The sequence below is a fragment of the Crotalus tigris genome, unplaced genomic scaffold, assembly GCF_016545835.1.
Source record: "Crotalus tigris isolate CLP2741 ecotype Arizona unplaced genomic scaffold, ASM1654583v1 scf7180000017666.379230911805:20528666, whole genome shotgun sequence".
In the NCBI taxonomy this organism is placed as follows: Eukaryota; Metazoa; Chordata; class Lepidosauria; order Squamata; family Viperidae; genus Crotalus; species Crotalus tigris.
Window position 1 is genome coordinate 18063189 of NW_024096552.1, and position 23181 is coordinate 18086369.

At 38.8% G+C, this 23181-nt stretch overlaps 1 protein-coding gene across 16 annotated transcripts in view; it reads right to left on the reverse strand.

Annotated features, from left to right (window-relative positions):
- LOC120305282 (golgin subfamily A member 4-like) overlaps positions 1 to 23181 on the reverse strand; it is a 162415-nt gene that overhangs the window by 54288 nt on the left and 84946 nt on the right. For 9 of the 16 annotated variants that reach the window (XM_039336852.1, XM_039336859.1, XM_039336850.1 and 6 more), the window contains one exon: positions 18116 to 18202. The exons of 2 other annotated variants lie outside the window; for them this stretch is intronic. In XM_039336852.1, the coding sequence (XP_039192786.1) occupies positions 18116 to 18202 (87 nt within the window). Of the gene's footprint in view, positions 1 to 13382; positions 14024 to 16393; positions 16458 to 18115; positions 18203 to 23181 lie in introns of those variants that run through there. 5 more of the 16 variants (XR_005555996.1, XR_005555994.1, XM_039336854.1 and 2 more) reach the window with 3 other exon arrangements.

Sequence of the window (23181 nt, forward strand, 5' to 3'; positions counted from 1 at the left end):
ACAGTCGGCCCCTCTCAAAAAGAAAATCTCCTATAGGGGAAACAAAAAGCAGGTTAAGTTTTCCTTGAGGCTTGTAAGAATATTTATTGTAGAACTTCTATCTGCTTTCATATTGGTACATTTCACCCATGTAGCTTCTGACAGGGGGCAGCCTTTCCACTGAACGAGGTACTGTAACTTTTCCTTGTACAGCCTAGAATCAAGAATTTGTTTTATTATATAATGGGTCTCCCCCTCAACCACTACTAGACCCAGCGGCTTCTTTGGGATAGGTCTCAAAGAGGATTCTGACATAGGTATTATTAGACTACAATGAAATGCAGGGTGAACTTTTCCCAACAATCTCGGAAGTTCCAAATCCACTGTAACAGGGCTTATGGTCTTAGTAATGGGAAAGAGACCAAGGAAACATGGCCTCAATTTTCTGCTGAGTAACTTTAACCTTAAATACTTTATTGAAAGATAAACCAATTGCACAACATGAAAAGGTTTCTGAGGGGAGCATTGTTTATCTGCTTGGTCCTTGTAAACCTTGGTGGCCTCGGTCAATGTTTTCTTCGTATTCACCCAACCCCCCTGGAAGGATGTCATCCATTGATCCAAAATCTGGGAAGTAGGAGGCTCTTGGGGGTACTCAGGCATAGGCACAAAATCTCGACCCATTACTATTTTAAATGGGGTGAGTCCAGTGCTATTATGTACATTGTTATAGGCTACATCTGAGAAAGGCAGATCAGCCCAATTAGTCTGTTGGTAATTTACCTAACACCTGAGGCACAGTTCTTTTTCAGCAGCTCCATTAGTACTCAGATGAAAAGCTGATGAAAGCCCCTGGGTGGACCCAATCAGTTTAATGAACTCCCTCCAGAACTTTGCAGTAAACTGGACCCATCAGAAACAATCCATTTCAGGGCTCCATGGAGTCAATATGTGTTTCAAAAACAGCTTGGTTAGCTTCTGGGCAGTGGGGAGTCCTGAGCAAGTGATGAAATGCACTTGTTTGGAAAATAGATCAATCACAATCTATATTACAGTGTTTCCCTTGCTCTCAGGCAACTCCACTATAAAATCCATGGCTATTTCCTCTCAAGGCTGGGAAGATTGCAGCAATCCTGGTGGTTTTCCAGGGTGTCTCTTCATGGCAGCACAGGTGGCACAACTCTTAACATAACTCTCAATATCTTTTTTCATTCCTGGCCACCAGAATTGCCTCCACATCAGGTGCAATGTCTTAAAAAATCCAAAGTGACCTGCCTGCTTAGCATCACACCGCCGCTGAAGTGCTTGGAATCTGAGGCCATCTGGGAGGTATAATTTAGAGCTCTCCAGGCTAGTCCTCCCCCCCTTAGATTTAAAAGATATTTGTTGTCTTTGAACCAGGCATCAGTCTCTAACTTCTTTAGTTCCTTCAGTAAGCAGTCATCAGGACCAGCAGGTGGTCTCTGTGTTTCCAATCTGATTATTATTTGAAAAGCGGATTGTAGCAGAGGAATAATGGAGTTAATTACTTCCTCTCGGTCTCTCTTGAATTGGGGCATTCTAGATAAGATGTCAGTGAAAAAATTCTTACCCCCTGGAAAATACTTTAAGGTGAAATTAAAATAGTTGAAGTACTGAGCCCACCAAACTTGTTTCATGGACAATTTGTGGAGTTCTTTTTTACAGTGTCCAATTTTTTGTGATTAATCCACACCTCAAAAGGTATTTCCCCCCCCCTTCCAAGAAATGATGCCATGTCAGCAATGCCCAACAAACTATAAAAGCCTTTCTCCCAAACTGCCCACCTCCTCTTGGTGTCAGTTAATTTTCAGGAAGTGTAAGCACAGGGTTGTAATTACCCCCTGTGGTTTCTTTGTAAGAGAACGGCATCCATGGCCACCTCACTCACATCAGCTTGAATGATGAATTGTTGTTCAGGGTCAGGATGCGTAAGGATTGGTTCAGCTACAAAGAGTCTCTTTTAGTTTCCTGCCTGGGCAGGGGATTGGACTTGATGGCCTCCAACGTCCCTTCAATAATAATAATAATAATAATAATAATAATAATTATTATTATTATTATTATTATTATTTTCTCGAATACAGCTTGGCACTCTAACGACGATTGCAATGGCTGACATGGTTGGGGTTTTCCATCTCCTTTTCCCATTTTGAGTAAATTGGTGATTGGCATGGCTATCTTTGTGAAAGAAGGAATAAATTGACAGTAAAGGTTGGCAAAAACCAGAAAGCTTCGAAGCTTACAGTTGCCTGGGGGTTGCCATTCTAGCACAGCTTTTACTTTGGTGGGATCCATCTCTATCCCCTCATTTGAAATCCAATACCCCAGATAATCAAGGCGTGTCTGGTGAAATTCACTTTGACAGCTTTGCATACAGTTCAGCTTTTAACAGTCTCTTTAGCACCTCACGGACCAATTTGATGTGTTCGTCCATGGTTTCGATGTAAATAAGGATGTCATCAAGATAAACCAAAAACCATGTAATAGTAATAGTAGTAAAGTTGGAAGGGACCTTGGAGGTCATCTAGTCCAACCCCCTGCTCGGGCAGGAAACCCTACGCTATTTCGGACAAATGGCTGTCCAGTCTCTTCTTAAAAACTTCCAGTGTTGGAGCATTTACTGCTTCTGGAGGCAAGCTGTTCCACTGATTAATTGTTCTCACTGTCAGGAAGTTTCTCCTTAGTTCTAGGTTGCTTCTCTCCTTGATTAGTTTCCACCCGTTGCGTCTTGTCCTGCCTTCAGGCGCTTTGGAAAATAGCTTGATTCCCTCTTCTTTATGGCAGCCCCTGAGATATTGGAATACTGCTATCATGTCCCCCCTTGTCCTTCTCTTCGTTAACCTAGACATACCCAATTCTACCAACCGTTCCTTTTATGTTTTAGCCTTCAGTCCCCTAATCATCTTTGTTGATCTTCTCTGTACTCTTTCTAGAGTCTCAACATCTTTTTTACATCGTGGTGACCAAAACTGGATGCAGTATATTTTAATTTGTATTTTGTGTCAATTATTATGTGGGATTAAAATTTTAGTTTTAATATGTATTTATAATTATGTATTTGTATTTAGTTTTCATTAATTCTTTAGATATTTTTTATTTTGGGATAAGTTTATATTTTCTTTTTTTTGATTGTATTATGTAAAGTATTTGTGTTTATATTCCCCCAGTGTGGCCTTACCAAGGCATTGTAAAGTGGTATTAATACTTCACATGATCTTGATTCTATCCCTCGGTTAATGCAGCCTAGCACTGTGTTGGCCTTTTTGGCAGCTGCAGCACACTGCTGGCTCATATTTAGGTGATTGTCTACTAGGACTCCGAGGTCCATCTCACAGTTACTACTATTGAGCATGGTGCCACCTATGCTGTACTTGTGCATTTGGTTTTTCTTGCCTAAATGTAGAACTTTGCTTTTTTCACCATTGAATTTAATTTTGTTAGTTAGTGCCCAGTGTTCAGGTCTGTCCAGATCCTTCTGTATCTTAAGCCTGTCTTCTGGAGTGTTGGCTATTCCTGCCAGCTTGGTGTCGTCTGCAAATTTGATGAGTTCCCCATCTATCCCTTCATCCAAATCTTTGATGAAGATGTTGAAGAGTACTGGGCCCAGAACAGAGCCCTGGGGCACCCCACTACACACTTCCCTCCATATAGATGCAGTTCCATTGAGGACCACTCGCTGAGTACGGCCGGTCAGCCAGCTACGGATCCATCTTGTGGTGGTTCTGTCTACCCCACATTTTTCTATCTTGTCAAGTAGTAGTTTGTGATCTACTTTATCAAATGCCTTACTGAAGTCCAAGTAAATTATGTCCACAGCATTCCTCTGATCCACTAATTTTGTCACTTGGTCAAAGAATGCAATAATATTTGTCTGGCATGATCTATTTTTGACAAACCCATGTTTGCTTTTAGTAATGACTTTGTTTGCCTCTAGGTGTTCGTTGATTCGTTGTTTGATTATCTTTTCCAAGATCTTCCCAGGTATTGAGGTCAGGCTGATAGGTCTGTAATTTCCTGGATCCATTTTTTTTCCTTTTTTGAGGATGGGAACTACATCAGCTCTTTTCCAATCCTCTGGTAGTTCTCCTGTGTTCCAGGATCTTTGAAAAATATAGTTCAGTGGCTCCGATATCACATCTGCCAGTTCCTTGAGAACTCTGGGGTGTAATCCGTCTGGTCCTGGCGATTTGAACTCATCTAGGCTGGACAGGTGCTCACTAACGATTTTCTTGCCTATCTTACCTTGTGTTTCTGTTTTGTTTTTTGTGGCACTATTTTTGATAGGTTGGTCTGTTTTTTCCCTTTGTGTAAAGACAGATGCAAAAAATGAGTTAAATAGTTCTGCTTTCTCCCTGTTGCTTGTCACCTTCTTGCCACTTCCACCAACTAATGGACCAATCATTTCCTTCACTTTTTTCTTGTTTTTTACATGTTGAAAGAAGCTTTTTTTGTTATTTTTGACTTTGGTCGCAAGCCTCAGTTCATTTTGAGCCTTGGCTTTCTTCACTTCATCTTTGCAGGCTCGGGCTATTTGCTGATATTCTGACTGAGTTATGTTCCCCTCTGTCCACTTTCTATACTTGTCCTTTTTATCTTTCAATTTGTCAGAGAGTTCTTTATGCAGCCATGCTGGTTTCTTTTGAGAGCTGTTATTTTTCCTCTTTGTTGGTATTGTGCTAGACTGTGCTTTTATTATCTCATTTTTCAAAATTTCCCAAGCTTCTTGAGTTTTTTTCCCCTTGAGGATTCTCATCCATGGAATCCTTCCCAAGCCCTCTCTAAGTTTATTGAAATTAGCTCTCTTGAAGTCCAAGACTCTAGTTTGACTGTGTTCTATTGGTTGTGCTTCTATAATGTTGAATTCTAATATTGCATGATCACTTCCGCCCAGGGTTCCTATGGCTCCAACACCGTCTATCATTTCATCTCTGTTAGTGAGAATTAGATCCAAAATGGCTAATCCCCTAGTTCCATTCTCTACTTTTTGGGAGACAATGTTGTCTGCTAGGTTTGCCAGGAACCTGTTTGATCTTCCACTTGGTGCGGAGTTTGTCTCCCAGTTGATGTCAGGGTAGTTAAAGTCCCCAATTACTATTGTGGTGTGCTTCCTACATACCTTAGTTAGCTGACTAGCAAAAAGTTCATCTATTTCCTCTGTTTGGTTGGGTGGTCTGTAGTATACACCTATGGCAATGTCATTTCCCCCCCTTTTATATTGACCCAAATGCATTCAAGAGAGTTTTTATCATTGTTGTACTCTATTTCTGTGGAGATGTAGTTATTTCTTATATAGAGAGCAACTCCACCTCCTCTTTTATTGGGTCTGTTTCTTTTAAATAATTTAAATCCCTCTAGCTGTGTGTTCCATGTGTGAGTTTCATCCCACCATGTTTCCGTAATGGCAACAATATCGTATCTGCTCTCATTAACCTGAATTTCTAGTTCACCCTGTTTGCTGTTCATACTTTGTGCATTGGTGTATAAACATTTGAGTCCTTTGTGGGTGGCCCTGTGTTTCCTTTCTACATACCCTGTGTGGTGCCTGAGTTCCCCTATTGTCTTACCACCTATTTGGTTAGTGCACTTTATGTGGCACTCGCTATTAGAGGCTTCATTTTGATTGGTAGCAAGGTTGGTATTCTTGTCCACACACACATCTGTGCTACATGCACTGATAGCCCTATAGTTTTTAAATTGCCGGGGACAGGGTTTTTCCGTATCAATTAACTCCCTGTCCCCGCTGTTTAGTTTAAATTTCCCTCCAGAAAATCTGTGAATTTATAGCCGAGTAACTCAGTCCCTTTTTTTGATGGATGCAAACCATCTCTTTTGTACATCTTTTGATTGGACCAGCTACTGACATCGTGACTAATATATCCAAAGCCTTCCCCTTTACACCATTCCTTTAGCCACCTATTGAATTGTGCTATGCGCTGGCCTTTTCCGTTTTGCTCCTTATACACTGGTAAAACCTCTGAGAAAGTAAGCCTACAGCCTATTCTGCTAAGTTCCTTCCCCAAGCTCTGGAAATCATTCTGCACAGAGAGTACATCTTTTTTGGACAGATCATTAGTGCCAAGATGTACAATAGCCTCCACATCACAGTCCTTGCTGCCATTCTTGATTATTTTAGAAATACGCTTCTTGTCCCTACTGGCAGTAGCACCTGGAAGACACCTGACCTCTTTCAAAGCCTCTGTGTCTTTTCCTAAATTTACATCCCTTATAATTGAATCACCTACCAGAAGGTAGCTTCTCTTTTTGGGAGCCTTTCTATTCTTGCATGACTGATGTGCAATACCTGATTCACACTTCTCCCTATCAAAATCTAGTTCTTCATCTCGGACCACAATCCCCTGCTTATTTGAGTTATCTTCACAAATACCTATACCAGTCTCCTTAATGTCCCTATTAAGGTCAGCAAGAGCACTGTAGCTGTTGTGCAGGGACACAGCGAAAGCTTTGTGTTTATGGTTCACAGCTCTCACCCTGCCAGATCCCACGGTTGTCCACACTGCCCTTTTCCTGCAGGATCTTTGTGGTAAAGGGGGCTGATAGCAGGGAGGCTTACTAGAGTAGAGGGGCTGAACTGGACACCTAATCCGAAGAGCACGGATTACAGACCCTAGGTAAATGATCTGTCCTTGTAGGCTAGTGATTTGTTTACAGATAGGACAGTTTCCAAGTTTGAAAAGGGGACTGCGAAGGACGGCTGCAAAGCAGGTGTTGCACTGAACTAAGCCGGACATCTTAGATACAGGGGATGTCAGACACACTTGCCCTGAATGTACTGCTACTGTTTTTGTGATTTTTAGTTATATAGTTATATATTCGCGCGCCGTTAGGCGCGCGGCCGCTACTTTCCTGGTGGATTCTCCCAAAACTTACAGTTTAAGCAGCAGCTGGTGGAATGTAGCACGTTCCAGCAACCCGATCAGAGTTTGGAATGGGGTTTAAATAGAGTATAATACCCTATAAATATAATGGAGATCCAATCAGGGCCTTGCTACTTTCCTGGTGGATTCTCCCAAAACTTACAGTTTAAGCAGCAGCTGGTGGAATGTAGCACGTTCCAGCAACCCGATCAGAGTTGGAATGGGGTTTAAATAGAGTATAATACCCTATAAATATAATGGAGATCCAATCAGGGCCTTGCTACTTTCCTGGTGGATTCTCCCAAAACTTACAGTTTAAGCAGCAGCTGGTGGAATGTAGCACGTTCCAGCAACCCGATCAGAGTTGGAATGGGGTTTAAATAGAGTATAATACCCTATAAATATAATGGAGATCCAATCAGGGCCTTGCTACTTTCCTGGTGGATTCTCCCAAAACTTACAGTTTAAGCAGCAGCTGGTGGAATGTAGCACGTTCCAGCAACCCGATCAGAGTTGGAATGGGGTTTAAATAGAGTATAATACCCTATAAATATAATGGAGATCCAATCAGGGCCTTGCTACTTTCCTGGTGGATTCTCCCAAAACTTACAGTTTAAGCAGCAGCTGGTGGAATGTAGCACGTTCCAGCAACCCGATCAGAGTTGGAATGGGGTTTAAATAGAGTATAATACCCTATAAATATAATGGAGATCCAATCAGGGCCTTGCTACTTTCCTGGTGGATTCTCCCAAAACTTACAGTTTAAGCAGCAGCTGGTGGAATGTAGCACGTTCCAGCAACCCGATCAGAGTTGGAATGGGGTTTAAATAGAGTATAATACCCTATAAATATAATGGAGATCCAATCAGGGCCTTGCTACTTTCCTGGTGGATTCTCCCAAAACTTACAGTTTAAGCAGCAGCTGGTGGAATGTAGCACGTTCCAGCAACCCGATCAGAGTTGGAATGGGGTTTAAATAGAGTATAATACCCTATAAATATAATGGAGATCCAATCAGGGCCTTGCTACTTTCCTGGTGGATTCTCCCAAAACTTACAGTTTAAGCAGCAGCTGGTGGAATGTAGCACGTTCCAGCAACCCGATCAGAGTTGGAATGGGGTTTAAATAGAGTATAATACCCTATAAATATAATGGAGATCCAATCAGGGCCTTGCTACTTTCCTGGTGGATTCTCCCAAAACTTACAGTTTAAGCAGCAGCTGGTGGAATGTAGCACGTTCCAGCAACCCGATCAGAGTTGGAATGGGGTTTAAATAGAGTATAATACCCTATAAATATAATGGAGATCCAATCAGGGCCTTGCTACTTTCCTGGTGGATTCTCCCAAAACTTACAGTTTAAGCAGCAGCTGGTGGAATGTAGCACGTTCCAGCAACCCGATCAGAGTTGGAATGGGGTTTAAATAGAGTATAATACCCTATAAATATAATGGAGATCCAATCAGGGCCTTGCTACTTTCCTGGTGGATGTATAAAAGATCATGGAGCACTTGATTTAATGTCAAGGTTCCGACAGATCAAGATGAATAAATCTGAATTCCAAGGTTTGCAAATTCCTCAAAGAAGATGTTTATTAGTTACAAAGCATTGGCATAGTCAAGAGTGAAACCAAGTCTGGATACACAAGTAACAATTTTCCAATACAAAGTTAAATGTCCCACCCCACAAAAGCTGTGCAAGCAACTATGTTCCCCAATATGATTATTTGGCAGGCTTTTTATGCAATGCCCAGTCCCTAGTCTTGGGAATAGCTGATGATCTTGCTTCCTATGGGACAAAAGATAATTTTGACTAACAAAGCACTTGGGCAACCCCCCTCCCTCCGTTCTATATGGCAACTTAGAATGAGAAGGAAAATGGCTGCAGCCATGCTGATTTATAGAGTTGACAGCATCGTGATATACTATGGGTATAAACATAGATTAATACTGATATGTAATGCCATCAACCTAGCAGTATACTGCAATATGCTTTCATTTCACTTAGCAGAATCAGCTGCTTTGATTGAACAGGCCATATTGTGGTATTTAAATATTGGAACTTCAGTTATCTGTCTTTGAGTAGTTGCTCCCTTGTTAGATCTCAATTAATTACAATTTCCAAATATTCTTCTTCTCAAGTTCAAAGCAAAGTCAAATGTAAAATAAAAGAGGTAAACATTTAAAGGATATCTCCTTTTCCTTTTAAATTTTTCTAATGCTTTCAGAAGCATTTCTCTATATTCCAACTCAACCATAAATCACACCTGCTTTTTTAATGTATTCTATTTAAGGATTTGCAGCCTCACCGAAAGATTGTAACTCTTCATTCAGCACAGTTTAAGGGCTATGGAAATGCAGATGTCCTTGTTTATAGATTGGGGATAAATTTACTCCTGATTTATTGTCCTTTTCTTCTCTTCAGCCAAATATGCATATAGCCAGCCACAAAATTGTTCAAATTCTTATTCATAGAAGAACCAGCTGAATCAGAAGGAGCTATAGCAGAATGTACTGAAGTACCAGACATGGATCCTTATACCAAGACTAAATAATGTAAATTTTATTTCATCCCATTTATCAATATATTCATTTAGGGTTTGATTTACCACACAAATACGCACTGTGTCCCAAACCACAGTAGAAGCCCATACAAAATTGGAGTAGTGTATATTATTTAAATAATACTAGGGTAATAGAACCTGAATTTAATTTGAAAAAGGAAAACTATCATGGGAATCATTGGAATACAAGATCCGAAGTCTCCTTGGCTGTAGGTAATCACCTAACTTGCTTCTTATTGCAAGTTCAATAAGTACAGAAAAGCAATAGAATACTAGATTCTAGTATAGAAGATTTTAATTTTAGGTATATAGAAAAGGCAGCTCAAGGAGCTGCCTAACATCAGTGTTTCTACACAGCAACTGCAAGTATCAATGTTCTTAGCATTCATATTTTTTTAAAAAAACCCTTCATTTTAAAAAAATAAATTGGAAGCTGGAATGCTACCGTCATTTTTTCCCCTAATAATGCCATTGAGCCCTACATATGACATAGAAATATGCTTGAACCCCAATATTTTTAACTGTTTGATCACCCACCCAGAAAAAAAAAGACAAATGAAAAGTAAGGTCTGTGAAGGAACCCCCTAAGGACTTATTTTGAAGACGCATATACTCAAGTGTATATTGTGTATAAATGTGCTTCTAAGGAAAATGAATGGATGGGGGAGATTTCACTGAGCATCATCAAATTTACTTTCTGGCCAAGTCATTTTCTTTGCCTTTCAAAAAATGGGTTTAGTGCCTGGTCACTAGACAGTCATGTCAAATCAGCTTTGGAATTGTTTTTTCTGCTGAGAAAATGGGAGTCTGTATAAATAAACAATTTCATACACAGGCAAACCTATGGTACGCATGCCACAGGCAGCACGCAGAGCCGTCCCTGTGGCACGTGCACTATCACCCCAGAGGGAGGTGGGGCCGGGCAGCTCCTCTCGCCTTTCCACGTGCGCCTGCGCTCTCGCTCTCTTTCTCTCTGCACTGGGAGTCAGGGAGCAGCTGCAAGAGCTGGGTGGATCTTGGCTGGATGGTGGAGGCAGGCCTTTTTTTCTCATACAACGCAGGCACCTTTTTTTGAACGGAAGCTGCCAGCACAAGTCCAGGTATGCCTGCAGAGCGATTTTGCAGACTGCCAACAGCCCAATCCAGGCTCTGGAGGCCTTTTCGAAGCTTCCAGAGCTCAGATCCATGGCCACAGAGCAATTTTGCAGCCCTCCAGCAACCCGATCCGGGCTCCACAGGCCTTTTCAAAGCAGCAATGGTGGCAGGGCGATCCATGCAGGGATAGGGGGGAAACGGCGAAGGCAGGGCTATCCGTGCGGGGGTGGAGTGGGAAATAGCGGTGACAGCAGGGCAAGCCATGCGGCTCATGAGGGGGGGAACCTGCCCCACTTGTTCCATGGCCGCTTTCAGCCGAGCCACATTGCAGCAGTATTGGCCACAATACGCGAGGCAGCAAACAGCTCATCACATCGAAACGGGCCATTTGCCCACTTTTGCTATCTAATACTTTACTTTCTTAACTGTCACATTTTTACTAACAGTCCTTATTCTTATTTATTCTGGACTCCTGACAGACCTTCCCCAATATTTGGCTGTGGCTCAGTTCCAACAAGATTAGAAGGAAGTTTCAGAAGAGATGACCTTATGTCCAGAGCTATACAGAACACTACATATCTCTGGTAGTTTCTTCAGTTGTGTGATGTTAATATGTCTATTCTTAGTTTAAACTAGTACTTATGACCAGTTTGAGAGAAGAGGTTCTTCCTGCTGGCTGGAAAAAAATATAGCAAGTGTGTACATGATTCTTCAGAAGCCAACCATATATCCTCAATCATAAAACTAGATAATACTGACATCCCTTAAGAGAAAAATTTGGTATTCCCCCAGAGATTATATGAGTAGTATATTTTTTAATGAACTGACAGGGATTCTTAGGATTTGTCTTATTTGTAAAGTATAGTTTTATAATTTGTTCTAATTATTGTTTTGTAAAGTTTCTCGTGCTGTAAACTTAACAGAGTTTATAATGGTAACGAAGTGCTGGAAAGATCATTCTCCTGAATATTTCCCTACTATTACTACTTATTCATGTAAAGATGTATTTGCTTTAGAAATCTTATCAAAAGAGAAAAGAGAAATGCTCATGCTGATATGCAGAATTTTCTCATTTAGATACAGGCAAACCATGATTTGTGACTCTCTTGCCTGTCATCATGCAATCCTTTCTCCCATCAACTTCAGCCTTCTTGGCTTGAATCAACACTCAAAAGAAGATATCATGAGGAAAATCTTTCTGCTAGGCTTTTTGAGTAAAACAGAACTATTGTTAAAAATGTTTCTTTTTCTTGAAGAAATGGCTGGAGAAGTCTTTCTTCCCTTGAGAAATTCAGAAAGACTCTTCACTCAATTTCCTCTGCCCACAAATTTGATGAAGTTTTATCAAAAGTCCCAGATATTTTAAATCTTGATACAGAACTGGGGAAGTGCTACATAAGCAGGCAGCTAATTCCAGATCTAGAGAGGTTTATTAAATTTCTCATCTATGTGACTGAGTGGTTTACAACAACATAGTGAAACAATATAAACACATTACCAAAGAGTACTGTTAAAAATAGAATATGGAAACAGGGTATGGAAAATAATAACCAAAATGGTCCCTATGATGGTAGGAGGACATGGGCTGTGACTCCTAAGCTGGGAGAGTGGCTCAATAGATCTCAGAAACAACATCAGAGTTCTCTATCCAGAAGTGCTAGGAAAAGTTAAGATATTGTACAGAACCCTCAAACTCCCAGGCCTCTAGTAGAGGACTCAAAATTGAGAAAGACATGTCACCTATAGAGATGAGGAATAGTTTTTAAAAAAATCCTATGAAACTATCTTAATTTATATTTAATAAAATCTCTTTGGTGTTCATTCTCTTCAAATCCCAGAACCTATTGGCTATTAGCTGGCCATGGTGAAACCCTCACATTCTCTTTAGATATTAGTGTCTATTTTTTTTTTAGCAGCCAAACCTTTTTCTGGTAGTCAATTATTTTCTGAACTTACCTTAAAATCTTTCTTCTATATTACTGGCTCATGGGATTTTTTCCCCAACTTTCATTCAATATGATTCAATTCAAAGCATCACCTTGCAAGTGTTAATGAATAAATTTCATTAGCAATATAGACACCACTAGAATTTGACAGGTGAAGTGGTTTCCAAGTAGAAACAAAACTAATTGTATTCTTTTCTTTTAATCAAAGCAGTCAATTTAGCCACCTCTGCTAAATTTGTCAAGTTTTGCAGCCGTACATCCATTGTGGGAATCAAAGTATCCTGCCATTTTTGTGCATAGAGTGTTCTTGATGTTGTTAGCATATATAATATCAAAGTTTTAAATTTTCTGCATTTTTTTTATATTGCATCGCTATTGGATACAGCTTCCCTGTAATTATTATTAAAATAATTTAATAATATTATTATTTTGGTGCACTAAGGTGGAGAGGATGGGAAAAGGAGGAGAAATCCAATTAAAGCAACAAGTTAAAAACTAAACTTAAAATACATTTAAAATATCAGCTGAAACATTTTTGTTCTGTGCAATTTAACATCCAACTTCAGAATTACAATTCTAAAGAGGAATTGAGGGATGGCTGGTTTTATTTCCTATGATCTGAAAAACATTCCCTCATTGTTCTAAGAATTATTCACTGCAAACATCAATGACTGATACTCAGCTCAGTAAATGTCCAATGATCAAATAATTGTCCCAAACTAACTGATATCCTGCTTTAATGTATTATATTGTGGGTCAGCCAAGGAACTGTTTTATTCATATCTATATCTATAAAAGCATCATTCCCATTATACACATTTAAAAGCAAAATCTTATCCCTTTGCACACAATAAAGCAATTAGCAATCAAGTCCTAACTTTTGAAAAAGCATCAGCTGCAGCACTGTACAGTAAATAAAGTTTTATTTTTTTCCAGCTCTGCAAGATTAGTGTTGCCAACAATCAGAGATCAACTTATAATACAAGTAAATAGTATCTATTTACAAATTTTAAGAGTGTAAATTTATTTCTCACAAAATATAGTACAAAAGCTATATATTAATAAATGAAGTCTTGCAATCTGGATTCATTATAAGCAAAAGCTTAAAAATAGAGGCTTTTAATGAACAATAGAAGGAAAATAGCCAATTCCCTATTCAGAATGTATTGCAAAATTATTTCAGACAATATGTAATATATGAGACAAAACCCACAATAAAATAAATAGAATCATTCATTTTTGTGAAAGCTCTATTGAAGGAAAATATTTTGATTCCTTTAAAAAAAATTATAAAGCTAAACTGAAAATTATATCCAAATGAAGCACACAGCACTTGATGAATAATCTTTCTTAAAGGCAAAAAGTTAACATATTCATAGTCCCAACTGTCAATCTTTCCTTCCTTGCTGTATTCCTTTCAAAGCTATTCTGTCTACTCCATACTTCAAAGAGCTAATTTGAGGGTATGATCTGATTTCCAAGTTCTGTAATCTTTTACAAAGTGCATATGTTGCAAGTTCTTCAACATAAGGATCAAAACCAGAGCTAGAAAAGAATTGGAGAGAAAAGGGGGAAGGGGAAAGAGACAGATAAGAAATGTTATAAATTGTGCGAATGCATAGCATGCAAATATTTGTAAATATACTGCTAACTAATTATAAGACAAATACATTAATCTTAATCATCAGCGCCACTAATATGTTGGCAAACAATTATTTTTCAGAGTGTCAGTGGGAGTTAAGGGAGACAGCATATGAAAGGAAAAGTCACAATAAAACAGTGAAAAGGCAGCAGACATCTTGGTTTGGCAACACACAACACATTACAAGGGAGGGAGGTGTCTATTACCAGGGATGTAAGTGACATGCAGCCTATAACTGACTGTATTTTCTTTTTGTACTTTATGCCCTTCTGAAGTTTAATATGAATTGCGGCATTTGCTTTAATAGCTTTTGTGTGTGCAAATGCGACAGTGCTGGTATTGGCTTCTAGTCAGTGTTGATTCTTGACAGTGTGGACAAGTTCCTGCAGTTTTCTTGGCAAGATTTTGTAAATGGCTTGTCACTGTATCCTTTATAAAGCTGAGAGAAAATGACTGGCAAGTTACCCAGTTGGCTTTATATCTAGGGCAGAACTATTACTCAAGTCTCCCAGTTTTAATCTGGTGCCTTAGTCATTACAGCAGACTGGATCTCTGTATTAGCTTAAAATTATTAATAATTTTAAAATAATAGCTTTCATGTTATAAAGTAATTCCATGTATTTTACCTACAAGTATAATTTGTTATCACTGCCCTTCTGCTTTTTGAATTGCGACTGTAAATTGCAATGGCTTCTACTGTGTTCCCCTGAAAATACAACCTACCCAGAAAATAAGACCCAGATTAATTTTTGAGGTTGGGCCTAATATCAGCCCTACCTCAAAAAGTAAGCCCTACTTAAGACTCCACCCACTCTGTCCCACTGTAGGTTTTTTGGCAAGCCAGATCACATACCTCCCCCCCCCACCGCCTGCTGCTAGTGCTGCTGCTGCGAGGTGGCCTGAATGTTAAGAGAGCTGGGGCCTGAGGCAAACAGAGGCTGCCTCCTTTCTATTCCTGCCCTGCACTGGGGAATCCAGCAGGCAGATGGGGATGGGGACTGGCTGGGGCCTCAACCAGCAGCTTCTCTCTTTCACCCTCATCCTGAAGCAGCCTCTGGAGGTGGCCTGCACTGCCCTGTGGGCTTTGCCGGCTTTCTCTTCCTCTGCAGAAGGGCGGGAAACAAAGCTGGGCATCCTGAGACATCCCATTCTGGGAGGCGACTCAGGTTTCCCTCAGTGAGGGAGGAAGCCTTTGGAAACTGCCTTTTTATTTACATTCATCATCAATATAATCCATGGATGTCAAACCGCCAGCCCATGGGCCAGACACATCATGCAGAAGCCGTGCCCACCCCATTGCTGGCAATGGCAAAACAGTCCCGATATGTCACGTGCGACGTCACATGACGTCGCGAGTTTGACATGTCTGTTGTAATCGATCCCTTTATTTTTCCAAAAAATGATTTGCATTTACTATGATTAGCTTCCTTGATCGCCAATGGGAAAGTGTGGTGTGAATTCTGTGCATGAGCCACGGAAACATAGACACATGCACTCTCAAAGCTTCTGCCGCTTCCTCGCTCGGGGCGCACCACTGCTTTATGTGAGCGTTCAACTTTGTGGCTCAGCTAAACTCTTCAGCTGCGGCAGACCGCAGTTCCCATGAGCTTCGGGAAGCCTGCAGCCTGCTGCAGCTTAACAGTTTAGCTAAGCTACAAAGTTGAATGCTCACGTAAAGCAGTGGTGCGTCCCAAGCGAGGAAGTGGCGTGAGCTTTGAGAGTGCGTGTGTCTGTATTTCCCCGGCTCATGCACAGAATTCACACTGCGCCTTCCCATTGGCGATCAAGGAGGCTAATTGTGGTAAATACAAAACATTTTTTTTTAAAAAAAAATAAAGGAACAGATTACAATATTGATGATGAATGTAAATGAAAAGGCAGTTTCCAAAGCCTTCCTCCCCCACCGAGGGAAACCTGAGTCAACCAATGGGGCGGGATTCCGGCCGGGTTGGGCCTTGTGGTGAAAAAAATAAGACACCCTCCAAAAATAAGCTCTAATGGGTCTTTTGGACCAAAAATAAATATAAGACCTGGGCTTATTTTCGGGAAACACGGTAGCTAATTAGTGCCATTTTCATTTTTAGAGCATGCTTTCTTTTGATCTTATGCTGCAGGTATGTACAAATTCCACTGTTTTAAAGGAGTTAAAGTTCGTTAGGAAAGTTATTTTAGAAAACAAAAATAGTAAGAATGAAGCATGATCACTAAGGCATGAAGAAATTACTACTGTTTTAGTGAAAGAAAAGGAAAAACAAATATTATGTAACACTCACCTACGTACTAACTAAAGCACTGATTGATGATTTATTCAGAAGATACCACGGGAGGTGAAGTGAACTATAAAGCCAGAAGAATAGCTTATTGGGTTAGTGTGTTAATCGAAGCAGACGTGACTACAGAAAAGCATATTTATTTCTAGCTATGGCTATTGGTCAAGACAAATACTATTCTTGACATTAAGCGCAGTATGTCTATGTTCTGCATAACATCCAGCATACTGCTGAAGTTAATTCCAGGCAATTAAAGATACTTAATTTCAAAGGCAGTTTTGTGTAACACACTAGTGTTGCATTTAAATCTGCACAACCTTTCTAAATAAGAATACCTAACAGTGATTTTGATCTCTCAGTTGTGCTCTGATAAGTCTGCTATTATACAAATGAGATCATAAAATAAAAGTTTTGCTTTTTCCAAATAAATAATCCCATTTTGGATTATTTCAAAATGAAATGTTGCATCCAATATTGTACTCCTACTAACTCATCTAACACATTCAAATGGAAAATTAAAAAAGATGAAGACCTAAATGGTCCACAAATGTTTGGAATAGAAAGGAAATCCCAGGATTATTAGTGTGGAAGTGAGAAAACGGGCTGTAGAATAAATTGGGAAGTTGAAACATATCTATGAAGAAACAGTGGCAAATGACTTCTATACAATTGTCAGATAACTTAATAGCTATGTCCACAAATGTTTTAACAGTCAATGTTTTTAATGGTCTAACTGTTTTGTATTCTTATTTTATGATTCTGTAAGCCACCCAGAGTTGCTTGATAGTGAGATAGGGAAATTTAATAAATAAATGAATAAATAAAGTTAACAGAGAATACAACTCATAGAATACTTCCTCTTTTTTAAATAGACATCAATATGTCAAGATCTGATTTGACCTCTGCAGTTGACAAACACCTATTCTTTTGTGCAAAATAAGAAAACTATATCATTCATTTCAGTTTGTTCAGTATAAAAATAAGAAAATATGGAAGACATGGAATTAAATATAAATTGTTCATTTAGCACAAATTTTCATAAAATTTCTTTTTCCCAATTTTACTGGATTTCGTCACATTTAGGTTGTGTAGATTTCCTCAGACTCCCTGTTTAATTGTGAGACAGGCATATCAAATACATATATACTGATATAGACATCACATATTTTTATCAACATATTCACTAAAAATATTATACGTTAATGTCTGTTATATTTGTCACTTCTATAACAGGAAAATTCCAATACTGTCCAAATTGTTAATATACTCCTTTATTTATGACCTGTTGCTTAATGACCATTGGAAGTTATAATAGACTTTTAAAAGCTACTTATGGTCTGTCCACGGTTATAATTAACTGCATCTTTTTGCCCGTCAAGTGATAATATGTTGGTTGCTTGGCAACCTACTCACATTTATACCCAGTTGCAGCATTCTGTTGTCATATGACCATGATTTGCAACCATTTTTGCCTGTTTCTGGCATTTTTTTCTTGTTTTCCAGCAAAAAAATTCCCATTGAATATGCTGGATTCACTTAACAGCATCTGTTTTGCTTAATAACTGTGGTAACTCACTTTATAACTGTTGCAAAAACTATCATAAAATCATGATCAGTTACATAGTGTGGCTGCTTGTTGATAATAACTTAAGATCAAAATTCTGGGTTTGCTATGGTAGTAAATTGAGAACTACCTGTGCTCTAAATCCTCTTATCAATCCTTACCAATGTTCGAGCATTTTCTCGTTCTAAGATCTTCTGAGTTTGATCAGGAGGAAATTTCAGCACTGAAGTTATAACCTTTGCCATTGTCTAAAACGTGAACAAAGGAAATAGTGTTCAAACACCCAAGTCTATTTCTTTATGAAATGTTATATATTAAGTCTTAGTAATACTAATGGAAGCATGGTAAAAAAAAAAATAGAAGCATGTATTTGTTTCTTATTCCATGATAATTTGTAATCTAATTTTTGTGGTCACATGAATCAAAGGAATGATATTTACTTATTAAGACTAAACAATTCAAACTACACATTCCATACTGAAACTCAGTGAAAAGAATTGTTGGGGGTCAAGAAGACAGAATAATTTATAGACAATGCATCTTCTCTTCTACTAAATTAAAAAAATAGAAATTTAATCACTTAAAAGAAGATGTTCAGCCTAAATTTATGCATATATCGTTCAAAATATTCCATTCCACAATCCTGGAATTACCTCTCAAATTAGTACCGTATATGCCGACGTATTAGGCGACCCGGCGTATAAGACGACCCCCATCTTTATAGCCGGGCCGCATTCCTAGAACGTCGTCTTATACGCTGGAAACTACCAGTATTTCCGGCGTATAAGATGACTCGGCGTATAAGACGACCCCCGTCTTTGGCGCCGATTTCAGCGCTCGCAGAAGTCGTCTTATACGCCGGCATTTACGGTATAGGTTTTCAGCCACATTTTGCTGGATTATGTTCAGTAATATTGTCCTATAAATGTTCATATTTATAGTGGTATATGATCTGTTATTTTATCTATTGTACTGATTCAGTGTTGCCTGACAACATAAAGTATGAAGGTCTTAGATTGGAGAAATCAAAGTAGGTTTTTTTGGAAGATTGTATCAAGATTAGAGATTCTAGTTTGCATAAATTGGTATAAACATGTTTGGGATAAAACCCAGCTTACAGTATACTGGTTTAAATATATGCAGACAAATTTGTTCAACACCTGATAAACAAAATCACTCAGATTCATTCATTCATTCAGACAGACAGATAGTTGGAACCTGTCTGTGCTGCAGGGCCATGTGAGATGCTTGGGGAAAGATCTTGCCCAATTATCTGGGAACTATTTGATCCTGTTGATCTATTGAAGTAGACATGACTCTCAACGTTATCAGTGCAATCACCTGTCAATTAGATCCCTTTCCCGTTTTGGTTTGTAAAAGCTGCTAGGATGGTAACAGCCAGGTGGGCTCAGGGAGTGATAAATTCTTCACTGCAGGATGAGGCGTTCCTGGAATCTTTTAAGGAGGTCCTGATTTGTCCCATCCTCCAAAAACCATTGCTTGAATAATTTTCATCCATTTTTCCATCTCTCCTTTATAGTGGTGCTAGAAAATTGCTTAGCAGCTCTAGAGGGTCCTGGATGAAACGGATTATGTGAACCCTTCCAGTCAGGAGTTATGAGACAGAAACAGTATTAGGTTCATTTGTTGATGCTGAAAGCAGGATAGAAATAGTGCAACTATCCTTGCCCACTTTGCCCTGTCAGCAGCCTTTGATATCATTGACCATGATATCCTTTTGGACTGGCTACAGAATCTGGGGCTAGGTGGTGCAATTTTGTGCTGTTTTGGCTCCTTTCTCCAAAGCCAACCCCAATAGATCTTGATAGGGAATGAGAGATCCAGCCACAATTGCTCCTTTATAGCATGCTGCAGGGCTTCATACTTTCTCCATTCTTTTTTAACAGAAGAGATGGACAGCAAGTAAATCAAATAAACAAATAAATATTGTCAAAGACAGTAGGTTTATAGCATGTGATATAAGCACATCTAAGGCTTTTTGTCTATTAAAAGTATTGTGTGAAAGCCTTAGATAATCAAAACCATGTTGGGTGAAGGAAAGTCTAAGAGTCCACTTAGTAATGAATCTGGCAAATTTGGAATGTAAGGGAAAGGATATAAGAATAAAACAAGCATAGTGTTTTGACAATTTCTTTGATTGAGTTCTCTTTATTTGATTTGTGTAGAGAACAGATCATTGTTATATAGAAATATTAAAAATTCACAAACTTTTAAACTTAAGGTAATCTGATGTGGAGTGGACTTGATAAAATCAAGTGTGTTATTGAACATATAAGTCAAATAATGGATGATATGACTAAAGTAAATGACACAATGCATGGATCTTTGTACATTTGTCAAATGCATGTTAACTTTCCTCATAAAATGGTAATGGAAAGAACTATTGGAAATTAAGAACACTTACCAAGAAATAACTCAATTTAGAGAAATATAGCTGTCAAGATTTTTGAAATTAATAATAAAAGTCTACCAACTATACACTTTTGCTTTACTTAGGAAGAATATAGTTTCTTGCTATTTTAATTGTTGATTCCTTTAAACATGAAAGCAAAGTTAGCATGGTCAGTTCTACATGCAACAAACACACAATAGCCCTACAAGTTATTCTTCAAATGGTGTCTTGAGAAAGAAAGCCCAGTATTCTTTCTCGTCCATGTTAATCAGGAATGCCCATGCCAGTTTTAATCAGGGTCTAGGTGAAGAAATAGATTGGAAACACCCCATAGCATATGAATTCTATTAATATAGAGCTCCTGTGACAAAGTACTCACTGGTCCAAGAAACCTATCCTGAATAAAAGTGTATTTCCTAAAACAAGTATGTACAGAAGCTTAAGGATGACGATAGGCTTTATACCTTTTTCTTTCTTCAATTGGCACATCTTTTGAAGCTGTTCTTAAATGAGGGCAGTTTTACTTTAAACATAGTAATAAAAATATCCCTTGATTATTAGGATATGTTGTTCCTTGGGCTGCCCTTAAGCATTGATTCAAAGTTATGGCTACTATAACAATGAAGCCATGGTTTATAGCTTCCGTTCAAGGTATCTGCATAGAGGCTGGGGTGAGGAATGATCACACATATCTGATGATATTGCACAAATACAGTAACTTGTATACTTCTTACCTCATGCAAATACTGTGGTTTATTATATAATAATAAATAATTTAATATAAATAATTTAGTATAAATAATTTACATGTAAGTATGTAATTGTAGCATTTGTGTGATGTCACCCCCTATGTCAGTTTGATATCACTGTAGTTTCTTGCAAATGCCACTGCACTGAAACTACTGCCTCACTTGATGGAATTGCAATGACTACTAGGCCAGGTTTAAGATTCTGCTATCTTAACTTCTTAGTTTTACAGCTTTTATAAGTTTTATATAGTAATTAATACATTAGAAGAAAAATAACAGCCGAAGCTGCAGTCAGCTGCAAGAAATAATTTTACTAATTTGGAGCCAAATGTCTAAAGAATTAATCTGAAATAATTAGAATTGGAAATATGAAACTGATCAATCTACTAACTAATTCCTATAACCTAGTCTAAACTGTGGAGCCAAAACAATTGCGTCCTACTGAGCTGAGATTAAGTCAAAAACTGGGAAGGTCAACCCAGAAGGAGGCGTGGCTAAAATTCTGACTTAGTCTTAACTGAGCAGGAAGGCTGAGATAACCCACCGGTTGATTCTACACTCATCATGCTGGAGAATGAACTAAGGCTTGCAACCAAAGTCAAAAATAACAAAAAAAACCCCTTCTTTCAACATGTAAAAAACAAGAAAAAAGTGAAGAAAATGATTGGCCCATTAGTGGGAGAAAGTGGCAAGAAGGTGACAAGCAACAGGGACAAAGCAGAACTATTTAACTCGTTTTTTGCATCTGTTTTCACACAAAGGGAAAAAATAGACGAACCTATAAAAACTAGTGCCATAATAAATAGAATAGAAACACAAGTTAAGATAGGCAAAAAAAATGATAAGTGAGTACCTATCCAGCCTAGACGACTTCAAATCACCAGGACCAGATGGATTACACCCCAAGGTTCTTAAGGAACTGGTAGATGTGATCTCAGAACCACTGAACTATATTTTTCAAAGATCCTGGAGCACTGGACTGGAAAAGAGGATTGGAAAAGAGCTGATGTAGTTCCTATCTTCAAAAAAGGGGGAAAAATGGATCCAGGAAATTACAGACCTATCAGCCTGACCTCAATACTTGGGAAGATTCTGGAAAAGATAATCAAACAACGAATCAGCGAACACCTAGAGGCAAACAAAGTCATTACTAAAAGCCAACATGAGTTTGTCAAAAACAGATATGCCAGACAAATCTTATTGCATTCTTTGACCAAATGACAAAATTAGTGGATCAGAGGATACTGTGGATATAATTTACTTGGACTTCAGTAAGGCATTTGATAAAGTAGATCACATTTATTACTTGACAAGATAGAAAAATGTGGGTTAGACAGCATCACCAACAGATGGATTCGTAGCTAGCTGATCAGCCATACTCAGCATGTGGTCTTCAATGGAACTGCATCCACATGGAGGGAAGTGTGTAGTGTGGTGCCCCAGGGCTCTGTTCTACGCCCAGTACTCTTCAACATCTTCATCAATGATTTAGACGAGGAGATAGATGGGGAACTCATCAAATTTGCAGACGACACCAAGCTGGCAGGAATAGCCAACATTCCAGAAGATAGGCTTAAGATACAAGAGGATGTGCACAGACTTGAACATTGGGCGCTATCCAACAAAATGAAATTCAATGGTTAAAAAAGTAAGGTTCAACATTTAGGCAAAAAAACCCAAATGTACAGGTATAGTATAGGGGATGCCTTGCTCAATAGTAGTAACTGTGAGAAGGATCTCGGAGTCCTAGTGGACAATCACTTAAATATGAGCCAGCAGTGTGCTGCAACTGCCAAAAAAGCCAACACAGTGCTAGGCTACATTAACAGAGGAATAGAATCAAGATCACGTAAAGTATTAATATCACTTTACAATGCCTTGGTAAGGCCACACTTGGAATACTGCATCCAGTTTTGGTCACCACGGTGTAAAAAAGATGTTGAGACTCTAGAAACAGTACAGAGAAGAGCAACAAAGATGATTAGGGGACTGGAGGCTAAACATATAAGGAACCGTTGCTGGAATTGGGTATGTCTAGTTTAACGAAGAGAAGGACGAGGGGGGA